The following is a 16479-nucleotide window of genomic DNA, read 5'->3' on the forward strand; positions in this document are numbered from 1 at the left end:
ATCTTTTATTTTTATTTTTGATATACTCGCTTTTGATTTGATTTAAAATTGAGAAGACGGCCTTTAAAAAAAATCATTTGATGACACTTTTTTTCATAAACACATGTTGTACGAATTAAAAAAATAATTTATAATTCAAAAGAATTAGTGATGCGAAGGATTAAATAAAAGTTTAAAAAAGGTATTTTAGAATACCTATTCCAAGTTGCTCTGTATAGCTTCCATTAATATTGAGTTTTGAACCTTTGACCTAGTGAAATATTTTAAAGGATTTAATCTACCACCACGCTCAAGAGAGACTCGTGCTCAATCTCTTAACATTTGTTGTGAAAAAGGCCAAACTCATAAAAGATGGATAAAGAAAATAAGACTTCACAAAAATGTCACGACTAAGCTTGGAATAAAAATAAAAATAAAAATAAAATAAAAAAGCTCAAAAGTACAATGCTATGATTTTATGTTTGTAACCAAATATTATTTATTTATTTAGCACCCCAATAGTGAAATTTTCTATATATTTTACATAATTATATGCGACAACCTTCATATTGATTTTTGAATTTTGGTGCGTTTTGCTATTTTACTCCTCTCCATGGTTGTATTATAGTGTTTGTTGTCTATGGGAGTGGATGTCACGATTCTCGAGATGATTGGTTGTGTATGTACTCTCTCAGTCCATTTTTACTTGGCTACTTTTTTATTTTGGGATGTCCAACAATATTTGTTCAGTTTATAAATTCAATGGATAATTTATCTATTTCTACCATTTACCCTTAGCATTAAATACGATTCATTATTCAAAATATTAAATTTATTATATTCAAAAGGTAATATGGTAAAATTACCCCTATCATTTACTATTTTTTAATCCATGTGTCAATAGAAAAGTGGACAAATAAAGATGGACCGAAGGAATAAATTTTTCATAAAACAATCAGCTTACTCTTGTTTATGTCACTTATACGGTCTAACAACTGATCATGCATGTTTTAACTAATATGCAATGTAGAAAATAATCTAACCTAAGTTAAATTTGTGAAATTAGTTGACAAACATGAAATAACATAACAACAACATGCACGGTGTAATTCCGTAAATGTGGTTTGGAGAAGATAAATTGTATTCTTACTTATCCTTTGTAGGGAAGAGATGTTTCTTATATAGAAAAATTTGGTTCATTCATCTTTCATGAGTATATTTATGCACTTGTCAATATTTAAAAATTTAAATTTTTGGTTGTAATATCATAGGATTTCTTTCACTTAAAATTTAATTTGAACCAAAGATAGAGATTTGGGGATTATCAAATCATACATAGCGTTATAAAGTATGAAATGGTGGACAAACAAATAAAAATAATAGAGAAACTTTTACTCATTAAATTAAGCTTCTTCAATGAACTTATCTTGTGTAAAATTCGATGATGAAATATGAATTATAAAATATGAGTAATGTAATTGAGAGTACATGCTTTTACATTAGATTGGCACAATATATAATATAGCACAAAAAATCAGGTTAATTTAATTGACCGTCGTATTTCTTTCATTCTTCTATTTTAATTATTTAGTGACACATTCAATTGCCGAATTAAACAAACTAACTTATAAAGTAATTCAAAAGCCCCAGTGATGCGAAGTATTAAATGAAAGTTTAAAAAAAGATATTTCAAAATACCTTATATATGGATTGATTTTCATTGATACGAGTTTCGAACCCTTGACCCATCAAAAAATTTAAACCATTTAATCTACCGCTAACTCAAGAGAGACTTGTGCTCAATATTTTAACAAATATTTTGAAAAAGGCCAAACTCATAAAAGATTAAAAAAAAAAAAAGACTTCACATAAATGTTACTAATAAGTTTGAAATAAAAATAAATAAGTAAAAAATCTCAAAAATACAATTATCTGATTTTAAATTTGCAACCAAGCATTTATTTATTTATTTATCATTCAATATAGTGAAATTTCCTATATATTTTACATAATTTAGTGGAACAACCCTCATATTGATTTTCGACTTTTGGTGCATTTTGAGAGAGGAGAGCAATAAGAAGAAGAAAATGAATGGTCTTCTTAGAAGATTAAAACTAGTACCAAAAGCTCATTACTTTACTACTACATAGAAGTGTGAAGAAGAAAACACTTTATCAAAATGTCTGCTTCAATCAGGAATTGTGAAAGCTTAAATCCTGGATAAACTAGTTGTTTGAGGGAGATGCTAAAATCAAAAAAATTTCATGCTTTCACCATCAATAGGAGAAGGAAGAATAGAATTAATTCTCTTAGACTCTGGGAATTGGGTGTACAACCAGGATGGTATCCATGACACCGTTCTATCTTTTTATAGTTGTCTCTATAGCATTGACCATATACACTCTCCCATTAGGTCTCAAGTTAACCCCTTAGCCCATGGATCCATTCTAAATAAGGACCACTCTTGCGTGATTGTCATTCCTTCTGATGAGGAAATTAAAAAAGAAGTTTTCTCCTTCAAGCCCAACAAGGCCCCAAGTCTTAATGGAGTCCATCCTTTTTTGTTCCAAAAATACTGGAATATTGTAGGCCAATTTGTCATAAGATTCTGTAATGACTCATTCTCTGCCCTAACTATGGAAGAAAAGGCTAATCAAACCTACTTATGCCTTATTCCTAAATGTAGAAATGTTGTCACTCTTAAGAACTTTAGATCCATAGGCCTATGTAATACCCAATACAAACTCATCACCAAAATCATTGCAAATAGAATCTGACCCCACCTGGATATAATTATAGTTCATATCTAAGCCAGCTTCCTTTCTAATAGAAGAGCATCTGATAATGCCATTGTTGTCCAATAATTCATTTCCTACTTCTCTCATATGAAAGGCAAGCAGTTAAATATGATCCTCAAAATTGACTTAGAGAAAGCTTTTGACAGAATAGAGTGGTCCTTTATAAAACAAGCCCTCTCATTCTTCAACTTTTCCCCTAATCTCATAAGACTTATAATGTCGCATATCCACTTCTTCTATCTCTGTGCTAATTAATGAGGACAAGATACCCTTCTTTAAGCCTACAAGAGGTATTAGACATGGAGATCCCATGTCCCGCTATATTTTAATACTATGCATGGAACTCATATTTAGAAGGATAGACTATGAGGTCGACATTCTCAATTGGACCTCTACCTCTATTAGCATGGGAGGAACCAAGGTCTCCCACGTGGTCTTTATAGATGACTTAACTCTGTTTGCTAGAGCCAATATTAAAAATTGCCAAACCATTATTAACACTCTTACAGCTTCAGTCAGCACCTTGGGCAAAAGATTAACACTCTAAAGTCAAAAGTTATTTCTCTAACAATTGTAATGGGGAGGATAAGGGTGTTATGGCTAACTGCCTTTGTATTAAGGCCACGGGCGGTTTTGGAAAATACTTAGGATTCCAAATATTCCAAAAGAAACCTTATAACAGAGATTTCCAGTTCATCCTGGATAATCTCAATTTCAAGCTAGCAGGTTGAAAACTAACTTCCTCAATATGGTTGGGAAAACCACCCTGGCTAAAGCCTCTCTTAGCATTATCTCTAACTATGTCATGTAATACATCTCCCTTCCTACTCACATCCTCAAAATAAGTCTCAAAGGAACTTCATCTGGGGTTCTATTTATGGTAGGAAAAAAATGCACCTGGTTAACTAGAACACCATCACTAGACATAAAAATGAAGGAGGCCTGGGAGCCCATAAAACAAATCTGAAGAATGACACCATACTTTGTGGTATGGCTTGGAGATTTTCCCAAGGCAATGGAAAATTATGGGCTAAAATTCTTAAGGAAAAGTATAGCTCAATTAGTACGTAAGGTAAGCCCAATGCATCAAGAACTAGAAAAAGTCTCTATCGAGACTGGTCCATGTGCAAGAAAGTTTCTCACTGGATCATCTAAATGACAAGATTATCAACTTTTGAAACCATATATAGATCTCAAATCAGCTTCCTCTTAGACAACTTATCCAAGGTCCTCTTAGAGAATGGGAACTAGAGGCCAGAGTTTCTGACATTTGGGTGAATAGGCGATGGAATTTTGAAATCAATTCTCTTGATTTACCTGAAGGTCTAAGGAATGACATCTAGCAGACCATCTACCCAAAGGGCTTCCAAGGATTATAGAATTTGGATCCTCACAGGCTCTAGATGCTTATCCAGCTCTAGTGTCTATGAGTTTCTCTCTGAAAAGATAGATAGCTCCATAGGGGTTACAAGTCAAATCTTTACTAAGATCTGGAAACTCCTTGTTCCTAATAGGATTAAATTCTTCCTTTGGCTCCTGATACGTAATAATCTGCCCACTAAAACTCTTCTCCATACTAGAGGAATACAAATCATTCCTAACTATTGCATTTGTATGGACCTGCTAGAAAACATCCAGCACATCTTCAATGGTTTCCCCATAATACACAATTTCTGGGTGAATATAGTCAGCAGATCTGCCACCAATAATCTTGCTCCCCACCACTTCCACCCCTTTAACTGGGAGATAACTTAGAACACCATCAAGAAGGCTAACTATGATAATCACTTGTCATGGAAGCACTTACTACCCTTTTGCCTGTGGAATATTTGGAAAATTAGGAATCATAATGTTTTTAACCACAAAACAACCATGCCTTCTTTCCATAATGCTTACTATGAAGCAGCTGAGTACATACTCTTATGCATCAAACATAATAAGCCAAACCTTAAAACTGCCATTGCAGTCTGGTGGAACCCTCCATGGGGAGGATCCTATAAACTAAATACTAATGGAGTATGTATAGGCAACCCAGGGAGAGAGAGAAGAACTAGAGGGGTCATTGGAAATGCTAACGTGGATTGGGTTCTAGGCTTCTGCAATACCTTTAGTTTGGCTACCAATAATCAGCTAAAATTACTTGCTCTTAATGAAGGTTTAAAGTTAATTGAATATAACAATTTCCTTCCTGCAGAAGTAAATGTTGATTCCATGAAGGCAATTAACATGCTTAAGAATGGGAACCTTCACTATAATGCTATACTTGATGAATGCAGGTCAAGGTTAAGGAGGTTGGAAGCTCCTGTGGTGCAACACTGCTATAGAGAGCAAAATCAGGTGGTGAATGCCCACTTTTAAAGGCCAACGATTTTTTGTAGTTCCTCAGGTGTTTGTCCAAAAAAATAGTCTAGTTACATATGGTAGGAACTATCACTAAAAGGCAAATCAATCTCTGTAATGAGCCCCTTAATGTAAGGGGAAACTCCTACTTTGTTATCAACCCAGGCTAAATAGCTTGTTTTCTGTAATACTTTACTATTAGTAATATATCCCCTGTTTAACCAAAAAAGTCGTGATTATATTATATCACTCTTAATTATTTATTATAAGTCATTTACGTATTAAAAAAATAATAATTAATAATATTTAATAAAAAAGTAAAATAAACACATATGAGTTATGACATGTCTGCTTCCGCTACTTCAACTGTAATTTTATTATATCGCCCTTAATTAATTATTATAAGTCATTTAAGTATTAAAAAATAAATAATACTTTAATAAAAAGGTAAAAATAAAATAAAATGATAAATTAACTCTTGATGTTTAAAATTAACTTTACATCTTAGATGAGACTCACTTAAATTTTTTTCTGTTATTTCACTTCTAATTAGTTATTATAAGTCATTTAAGATATATTTACTTCGCTCTTCAAATGTGATATTTGGTTGACTCTCGAACTATATCAGTAACACTTAAATTGGAATAGAAAAAAAAGTATTATAAATTAAATAATTAAAGGGTTAAATTATTTTTAAAATATAATTGACTATCAATGGTACAAAAGTTTGGATAAGGAGAGTAACATATATTATTTGAAAATTATATAAAAAAATATTATAAATCATAATATCTAATAGCTTAAAATATCTAAAAACATATTAAAAGTCTGATTGATTATTTAAATTTTATTTGTGTCACATAAACCAAAAAATAACATAAATCACGAACCCCTCGATATCTAGTTAAGCCAAGTGCTATCCATGGAGAACACATGTAGCTAAGGGGGCAAGTTAACTCAAAGGCACTCTATCATCCATGACATTCTTTGCACATTTCTAATGTTGTCATACTACCTATTACTCCACAACAACATACCCAGTATAATCCCACAAAATAGAGTGCGAGAGGGTAAAAAGTACGCAAGCCGTACCACTACCAAAAGACCCTCAACTCCAAAATACACATGCCAACACAATATATATACACAACGAAATTATTGAAAGAAAGTAAGTCAAGGCAAATTACCATAAACAACATGACAAATCACCCTGAACATTAATCATAGACGAAGTACAAAAGAAGTCACGGATAATAACCAAATTGAAAGGACATACTAGGGTAATGTGAAAATACCTATTTCTCAACAATTAGTGAAATTCCAGCCAGGCTAAGCTTGCAAACAAGTGCCGAAAACATATGCAATGTAATCCCTCAAATGGAATCTTGAAAGGATAGTGCGTACGTAGACCTTACCTCACAAGCCAATTATAGCTGGTGGCTGCCTGTTACCTTCTGGTTTTTTCTTTGCAAGTTGCAAACCAGAGTTCCAATGATGAGATAATGTAACCTTAAGAACTTTGCAGACTGACAGAAACAAAATAAACGAAATGACATTGACAAACAGATTCCCAGCGAAAGGAAAAGTTGCACTTTAATATACTACTATATATGAAGTCAAGGAAAATGATGATCAATTTGCAGAAACCTTTAGAAACATTAAATGCATTATGCTTGATAAGTAAAAGCTCTCAATTAAGTACTAATTCATCCGCATAACAAAGGAATAACTTTAGTCTAGTACAACAAAACTCTAGTAAGTAACAAGCAAAATCATCTCTTAGTGCGTTTGTTTTTAGGTGCAGAACAATCACCCTTGTGGAATGCTCCAAAATCATTGGTAGTCTCAGCTGTGTTCTGCTTCTTTAAACCTTTTCTTCCACCAAATCCAAACTTGGAGTCCCTGAATTCCCTGCTTTTCCTCTTTTTGTCAAATCCTTTACCTTTTCCACCAAATGTCGCCCTTCCCCCTGAACGGTCTCCGGGTGACACACCAAGTCTCTTCTTATTTGATCTCTGAAAGGGTTTATTAGCATCTCCTCCATCAAAAGCCAAATCTAGGCCGCTAGCATCCTCTTTATCAAAGCCGCTCTGTTGCCTCTGCTTCCTCCACTTTTTAACAGACTCAATCTCCTGCTTCTTCTGCTTAGTTCGCTCTTTCATCTTCTGTGCTTGTACTTCCTTGGCAAGTTTCTTGTTCTCCCTGGCCTTCCTCCTCTCCTCAGACTCCTCAATCCTCTTCTTCTCAGCCAAGAGCCGGCTCTTAACTTTCTCCATGTGAACGTCAGACTTCACCATCTCCGCATAATAATCAGACGGCCTAAGAAACGGTTATTAGCATCTCCTCCATCAAAAGCCAAATCTAGGCCGCTAGCATCCTCTTTATCAAAGCCGCTCTGTTGCCTCTGCTTCCTCCACTTTTTAACAGACTCAATCTCCTGCTTCTTCTGCTTAGTTCGCTCTTTCATCTTCTGTGCTTGTACTTCCTTGGCAAGTTTCTTGTTCTCCCTGGCCTTCCTCCTCTCCTCAGACTCCTCAATCCTCTTCTTCTCAGCCAAGAGCCGGCTCTTAACTTTCTCCATGTGAACGTCAGACTTCACCATCTCCGCATAATAATCAGACGGCCTAAGAAACGGTTCACCGGTCGAATGAAAATTGGCGTAGGCTTGGCGTATACCCTCCAACCCCTGCGTGTAGAAAGAGTGTTCCCTCGCCAAGTCATCATTCACGTCCACCTCTTCCTGCTCCTCCCTATCAATGTTAAGCCTGTGAGTCCAATCCAAATCATCAGGCCAACTGATATCAGCCAGCCTTTCAAGCAAACCATCCCGGTTATATACAGCAGTTTTTGAAGGTTCAGCCAACTTTACAACTTGCTGTTCTTCTTCATCTTCTTCTGATTCAGTTTCTGGATCAAAATCCTCATTCTCTGGGTCTATCATGGCCAATTCATCCTCAACCATCATACAATCACACTTTCTGAAAAGAACAGAGAAAGGATAAAATTAGTCATAGACCAACTCAAATTACCCAACACAAGCTCAAATAAAGCAGTTGGGTTGGGGAAACATCAAACATAAGATTATCAACAACTGAGTTCTCTAGCAGATTAACAATAACTCAAGGACTCATTCAGCTACACTAATTCAGACTAAAGGGGGTCTCAAATTCTTATTTATGAATACGATATATACCTTGTTACCCATTGTTTAGCCGCTAGAAACAAATGAAGCTTGAGTACAATAACAATAAGAACTACGCCTTAGTCCCAAACAATGAATGATATTTACAACTTTCAACCCATACGATATACCTTGTTACCCATTGTTTAGCCACCAGAAATCAAGAAGGCTTAAATACAATAACAAGAAGAACTACGCCTTAGTCCTAAATAATGAATGAAATTTACAACTTTCAACCCAAGCACTGAACATGCAACAACAACAACAAACCCAGTGTATTCCCACTTAGTGGGGTCTGGGGGGGGTAAGATGTACGCAGCCCATACCTCTACCTCTGATGAAGTAGAAAGGCTGTTTCCGAAAGACCCCCGGCTCAAGTCACGAGATATCACACAAACACATAGTACAGCACAGCAGCAAGCACTGAACATGAACAATACAAAAACAAATAATTAAGGTTTTCCTAATTCCACCAACCACGAAATCACTGGGGAAATGAGAGAAAGAACTTACAAACCCATACCTTTAACAAACTCATATCTTTTTCTTTGTTTCTTTTACTTTTCTCATTCCATATTGTAACCCATTGTTTAGCCACTAAAACACTAGAGTAAATAATTGAAATTTACAACTTTCAATCCAGGAACTAAACATTAATAATACAACCAAAAAAATAGAACTTAACAGCTTAACCGACGAACCAAACTCTTGTGATACACAAAACTTACATCTTTTTGAGATAATGTAACCAGAACTTGTCTTTCTAATAAACCCATATCTTTTCTTTGTGTTCTTTTCCTTTTCTCGCTCTATTCGCAACCCATTGTTTAACAACTAGAATGCTTAAGCAAATGACTGAAATTTACAACTTTCATTCCAGGAACTGAACAGTGACCTAGGTTGTTCGGACTCTTCAAAAATGTCAATGAGTATGCGTCGGATTCTGCAAAAGTGGGGTGTTTTTGGAGATTCCGACACGGGTACGGTATCGAAAGTGAAGAGTTCGCGCAACTTAGACAGTAACAATGCAACAGCAAAAATTGAAATACAAATTAAAGAAAGAACCAAACACTTATAACATACAAAACTTACATTTTTGTTGAGATATGTAACAAAAACCTATCTCTTTAACAAACCCATATCTTTCCTATTTGCTTTCTTTTCCTTTTCTCACCCCATATTTGCAACCCATTGTTAGCCACTAGAATGCTTAAGTAAATGATTCGAATTACAACTTTCAATTCAGGAACTCAAAACAAACAACAACAAAAATTGAACTTAATAAACTAACCGATGAACTCTTATGATGCACAAAATTTACATTTTGTTGAGATATGTAACAAAAACTTGTCTTTTTAACAAGCACGTATCTTTCCTTTGTTTTCTTTTCCTTTACTCGCTCCACATTTTGTAACACATTGTTTAACCACTAGAATACTTTAGGAAATGATTGAAATCTGCAACTTTCTATCCAGGAACTGAACACTAACAATACAACAACAAAAACTGAACTTAACAAATTAACCGATGAAGCAAACTCTTCCGAATAAAACTTACATTTTATGAGATAATCTAACAAAACTTGTCTTTTTTAACAAGTACATAATCCTTTCTTGTACAATAGACCCTTGTGGTCCGGACCTTCTCCGGGCCCTTTGCATAGTGGGAGCTTTAGTGCACTAGGCTGCCTCTTTATTTGTAACCCATTGTTCAGTCACTAGAACTACTTAAGTAAACGATTGAAATTTTTGAATTTCAACTGAGAAACTGAACACTAACAATACAACAACAAAAATGAAACTTTACATATTAACTAACTATCCGAACCCTTATGACACACAAAACTTGTTAATTTTTTGAGATAGCTTGACCAAAAACCTGTCTCATTAACAAAAGCCTATATCTTTTCTACATTTCTTTTCCTTTTTTCACTCCATATCTGTTAGCCCACTGATTAAATGATAACAACTTTCATCTAGGAACTGAACACAAACGATACAACAACAAAAACTTAATAAATTTCAACAAAGGAACCAAACACTAACTATACACCAAACAAAACCAACGCCTTTTTTATCCATATGTAACAAAATCTTATATCTTATTAACAAGACCATATCTTTTCATTGTTATTTGTAACCCACTGTTTTGCAACTAAAACATTAAGTAAATGATTGAAATTTACAACTTCCACCAAAAAACTAAACACTAAGGGGTCGTTTGGTAGAGTGTATAAGAATAATGCTGAACAAGGTATATTTGCAATGCTTGTATTTTTAATGCAAGTATTAGTAATGCTGGTATTAGTTATGCAGACATTATTTCTTATAAAGTGTTTGATTTGATGTATTAAAAATAATATATATTTACATATTTTTTATAAAATAATATTTATTTACCGAAATACCCTTTTTATATATGAGCACCAACAATTCTATACTACTATGTATACATAGGAACACCGATATGTTTGAAATACACTACTGTAGATTTCAATTCTTAAGTAAAATTGATAATTTTCTAACATAAAATTTTTTTAAAAAAACAAAAACGAAAAGGAATATGAAATTCAATGTAATTCCTTTTCATGAATAAAAAGAAGACCTTTGTCTTTGTCTCACAGCAAACATCAAGCTACTGCACCGTGAGGGAAAGATTGCTAGCTAACTGGTACCCGAGGAACCAAGGCAAACAGTGGCACCCTGGCTGGAGCACATCTTGATACTTGCCAAACAGCTCCTCTGGTTGTTTGGTATGAAAAAAAAATGGAAGCAACCACCACCAGCTGGTGTATCCAAATACCGAAATATCCAATCATTTTCATTGTGTTGTATCCAAATACCCAAATATCCAATGAATTCATTTGTTCATTTTCATTGAAAAGGAAATCTGAGGAAGGTATGCAATCTTGAAAATTTAATTTTTACTTCTTCTCTAAATTTACTTTTCTTTGAAAACCCAATTTCACGTATTCTCTATATCCAAAAGACTTGAAAGTGAAATTGATGGAATTTGATCGGAATAAAGAGAAAGAAATCGGAATAAAAGAAGATGTTTGATTAAGAAGAAGAAGTGGAGAAATGGTGGGAAAAAGAAATTAGTTATTTTGAGGGGTAAAGTTGTCATTTAATAATCCAATGCATGTATTAAAATGCTTTGTATTACTAATACGTGGAAAAGAGTGGGTATTAATAATGCATAGCCCAATACACAATTTAGTGTATAACTAATGCAAGGCATTAGTTATACAATGACAAAAAAATGTACCAAACGGAGTATTAATAATACATAAGTATAATGCATGTATTATTTTGATTAACACACTCTACCAAACGACCCCTAACAATACAACAACAACATATCAGTGTGTAAACTGGGGTCTAGGGAGGATAGTTGTACACAGACCTTCCACTTACCTAGGAGGTAGAGAGGCTATTTCTAATAGAACACAAGAATTTAAACTTCACCAAATTTCAATTGATGAACAGAACACTAACAACACACCAAAATATTTATCTTTTTAACAAACTCATATTTTCTCTACATTTTATTTTCCTTTTTTCACCTCCATTTACAAGATTATTCTTTTTCAATCCATTATCACAAGAAAAAACATATAACAGTACAATTTTAGCAGTAAAATACAACAACAACAACAAACCCAGTGTATTCCCACCAAGTGGGGACTGGGGTAGAATGTACGCAGTCCATACCGCTACCTCCGAAGAATTAGAGAGGCTGTTTCCGATAGACCCCCGGCTTTAGCAGTAAAAAAATCACCAAAAAATAAAAAGACTTAAATCTTTCTAACAAACCCATATTATATTTTTTGTTTTTGCCTCCCCATTTACAAAGATTACTCATTTTTCAAGCCACTATAACAAGAAAAAACATATAACAGTACAAATTTAGCAGTAAAAAAATCACCAAAAATAAAAAGACAATCTTTCTAACAAACCCATATCATATTTTTAGTTTTCACTCCATATTTATAAAGATTATTCTTTTTTCAAGCCACTATAACAAGAAAAACACAAAACATCACAAATTTAACAGTAAAGAAAATCACCAAAAAATTAAAAAGAACTACACTTTTTAACAAACCCATATCATATTTTTTGTCTTTGCCTCCATATTTACAAAGATTAACTTTTTTCAAGCCACTATAACAAGAAAAACATATCACATAACGAATCTAGCAGTAAAAAAATCACCAAAAAAACAAAAAAAAAATAACAATAACTAATAGCATTAACAATAAAAGACAAGCGAAAAAGAGAGAGAAACTTACAGAAAAAAATGGAAGAAATCGAAAGAGAGGGAAAACTGTGAGATTTTGGAAAGAAGGGTTTTAGGGTTTTAGGGATATAATTAATGGGATGTAATTTAATGGGTTTTGAATAAGAAAATTAAATTATATAATGGGCTTGAAAGAATTTGGGCTTTGTATTGGAAGTTCATAAGGCCCTTGAAAGGTTGATTTTATGGCAAACAACATAAATCTAGACAGTTTGAAACTTAGTTACAGAAAATCTCCATCTTTTGCAATATTATGAAAAATTGCAATTTTGGATCTATTGAGATGCATAATTAGCTCCCGATACATTCAACGAAAATATATTTTTTTCTTTGTAAAGATACATAATTAGCTCCCAATACATTTTTTTTTATTTGGATTTTTCGAGATACATAATACATCCAAACAAAGATATATTTTTTCTTTTGTGACGATACATAATTAGCTCTCAATACTTTTATTTTCGTTTTGAATTTATTGAGATACATAATTAGCTCCAATAAGTTCAACGAAGATACATAATTAGTTGAAATACAAAATACTTTGTAAGGGGTGGGAATTTGTGTAAATATGACAAGTTAAAATGTATGTATATGTTATTTTCCTTGATTTTACATAGGCTAAAATGTTGGAAAATTAACATAAACATACACCTTAACTTATCATATTTACACAAATCTCCAACCTTACAAAGTAATTACTTTAAATTACAACTAATTATATTATCGAGAACTAATTATATATCTCGATGGATTCAAAATTGAAAAAAAAATAAGAAGCTGATTAAGTATTTCATTGGATATATAATATATTACGTATCTCGACAGATCCAAGTCAAAAAAAATATATATTGAAAGCTAATTATGTATCTTTACAAAGAAAAAATGTATCTTTGTTGGATGTATCGAGAGCTAATTATATATATTGACAGACCCGGAATTGAGTCCGGTAATTATGCAAAATATCGAGTTTTTCAGTAAATAAGCTCGAAGCGATCGGAATTTATGTTATTTGCCCTAACCTGTTCTCTTTTTAGACAATCATTTCTCTTTTTATGCAACCATTTTAATTTCGTTCCTATTTTTAAAATTTGTTAGCATATTTCCCTTAAGATATAAGGAGATAATGTTAGACTCGAGTATAATATTGTGCATATATTAAGCCTGTCAAACGGGTCGGGTTAATCCGGTCCAACCTGACCCGAATCGGCCCGTTTAAGAAAATCGGCCCAATTTGATCCGCCCCGGTCAGTCCAGGGCTGTAGGGTATCGGGTCCCGAGCCGGTTTATTTTTTTGGTTGGGCCCGATTAATTCGGCTCGGACCAAGCCCGATATGGGCCCATCGATTAACCGGCCCAGTTTACTTTTTGAAAAAATAAAAAATTGGGCTTTGGACCATTGGGCCCAAACTAGCCGTTAATCCAACGGCTATATAGCCGGTTTTCGGTCCAAACGACTAGTTTGGCATTTTTATTAAAAAAAAAATAATTACTTTTAATTATTTTTAACCCCCAAAAATCCTATAAATACCCTACACTTTCAAATCATTTTCCACACAATTTTTCATTCTCTCAATTCTCATTCTCTCTCAAATCTCAATTCTCAAACATTCTATATATTTAATTTTCTAAATTGCTCACTTTAATTTTTTAATTTTGTGATTGCAAAGTAAGAGTGGAAGTTTCTAAAGTCGCAACCTTCGAATACTTCCAAAATTTGGTATTGTCGTTCCATCTCTTACGTTTAATTTTTATTTAGTGTATTAATTGTTGAATATTTAATTTTATTATATTTATGTATTTTGATTTTTTTAGTTTAATTTATATTATGGATAAATTAAGAAACCTCGCTACTAAAGGTGTTAAATTTTTTTGTCCCGGAAACGGTAGTGGTAGTAAAAAGCGAATTACTAGCGGTATAGGTACTTCAAGTAGTAGATATACATGTGTGCCTCCGGCACCACTTAGTCAATCTTTTGAGGAGGCGTACCTTTAGGTGTAGGTGCCCACGATATGGATTATGTAGAAGCTCAAGAAAATTACGGTATAGAAGAAGAATATGAAGTAGATGCGGTTAATTTAGACGACTATGATGAAAATATTGGCGAGACACTCGCAGTAGGAATGGTACGTATATATGCGTATATATCTTCTATTGACGTATATATTTAAGATATACATGTGTATATGTTTTATAAATTAATATATAACTATATATATATATAGTGTATTTATATATTGTAGTATATTTTATTTAAAGTAGTACGTATATTGTATGGTACGTATATATGTGTATATATCTTCTATTGACATATATATTTAACGTATACATGTGTATAAGTTTTATAAATTAGTGTATAACTATATATATAGTGTGTCTATATATTGTAGTATATATATATTGTAGTATATTTTATTTAAAGTAGTACGTATATATTGAATGGTATGTATATATATGTATATATCTTCTATAGACGTATATATCTAACGTATACATGTGTATATGTTTTATAAATTATTATATATATCATTATATTGTAGTATATATCTTGTAGTATATGTTTTATTTAGAGTAATATAGATATTTAACTAACGTATAGTCGTATACACGATTACATGTGTAATTGTTTAGAAGTGTATATATTTTTTAAATTCTAATGTAGTATATACATTATATATATAGTGTATATATATTGTTTAATGTATTTAAAATGTATATAGGTAGGTATATATAGCGTATATTGGAAAAAACTTTTTTGTTTGTTTTTTGACCGGATTTTTAACCGGATTTGATCGGATTTAGGTGAGTTAGACCGGGTTGGGCTAAGTGGGCCGGTTCCGGGTTGTTTTTAAAAAAATTTCTGTTGAACCCTACCCCAACCTGGCTAAATTTCACGGACCGATTCCGAGTTGACCTGTCCCGGCCCACTTGTCACCCATAGCATATATTATTCAACAATATGAATAAATAAGATTAGATTATCGTTGAATGTTCGGAATAACTTACAAAATTTTTAGATTACGGTGTAATAATTTTTCCACATGGAGAAAGGTTTAAAATCCTCATGATTCATGAACTATGACATTTGGTCCAATATTGCCTTATGTTTATTTTTCGAGTTTCGGACAAAAATTTCCCTGATGTTAACCTTTCGGGCCAAAAATGTCTTTGACACCAACCTTTTGGCTGAAATGTCTTTATTTCTATCGGTTCCCTTAAAGTAAAGGTAATTAAGTATTCTTTATTACGTGGCCTAATCTAATTAGTTCAAATTTAAACTCTTTCCAAATAAAGAATTACTTCCTTCGTCTCAAATTATCCGTCCCAAATTTGCTAATTTAATTTCTCATTTTACTTGTCTTTTTTCATTAATTAAGAAGAGACAATTTTTTTTTTCATGTTATACCCTTTGCATTAATTGTTTTTTCTTTAAATTAAAATGTAAACATCATTTAATAGGGGTACTATGGTAAACTAATCATGTTATTAATTATTTCTCTTAATCAATGTATCATCTTAATTTGGGACAGATAATTTAAGACGGAGGGAATAGAAACTATCAATGACCCATATATTTGACCCGATCCACTTGAAAATTATATCTAAAAAGATTATTAATTACATGATATCTTCCTATTGGTATATTTAGATCAACCCCTAATTTATTAGAATCCAAATCATAGCTTGGGATCCAGCTAAAATTCATACATGTCCTGTCTGATTGTCCCATCTGAATAAATTATTACTCCACCCGTGTCAATTTATATGTCATCTCGGAAATTCAAATAAATTTATCTTTGACTTTAATTTTTTCATATATTTTAAAAATATTTTTAATTGTCAATTATTTTTATACTTATAACAATTTTAACGTAGTTTTTAAG

At 32.6% G+C, this 16479-nt stretch overlaps 2 protein-coding genes across 4 annotated transcripts; one reads left to right on the forward strand and one right to left on the reverse strand.

The window, feature by feature from the left end:
* The first annotated feature begins 4649 nt into the window (after positions 1-4649).
* On the forward strand, positions 4650-5135 carry LOC124897650. Its single transcript, XM_047410785.1, has one exon. The coding sequence runs from the start codon at positions 4650-4652 to the stop codon at positions 5133-5135; it is 486 nt and encodes a 161-aa protein (XP_047266741.1).
* A 1593-nt stretch (positions 5136-6728) lies between these two features.
* Positions 6729-12729, reverse strand: LOC107874512 (probable rRNA-processing protein EBP2 homolog). Of its 3 annotated transcripts, none has more exons than XM_047396716.1 (3): positions 12590-12729; positions 7742-8095; positions 6729-7436 (listed from the first exon to the last, which is right to left on the reverse strand). In XM_047396716.1, exons 2-3 carry the CDS (start codon positions 8080-8082, stop codon positions 6890-6892), a joined length of 888 nt encoding a protein of 295 aa, XP_047252672.1. In that variant the 5' UTR covers positions 8083-8095; positions 12590-12729; the 3' UTR covers positions 6729-6889. The 3 variants fall into 3 exon arrangements, with proteins under 3 accessions (XP_047252672.1, XP_047252670.1, XP_047252667.1); XM_047396714.1 differs by lacking the exon at positions 12590-12729 and adding an exon at positions 10903-12383 and having other exon boundaries at positions 6729-7171; positions 7477-8095; XM_047396711.1 differs by lacking the exon at positions 12590-12729 and adding an exon at positions 10903-12381.
* Between the last annotated feature and the right edge of the window lie 3750 nt (positions 12730-16479).

The sequence above is a fragment of the Capsicum annuum genome, chromosome 1 (genome assembly GCF_002878395.1).
Source record: "Capsicum annuum cultivar UCD-10X-F1 chromosome 1, UCD10Xv1.1, whole genome shotgun sequence".
Taxonomy (NCBI): domain Eukaryota; kingdom Viridiplantae; phylum Streptophyta; class Magnoliopsida; order Solanales; family Solanaceae; genus Capsicum; species Capsicum annuum.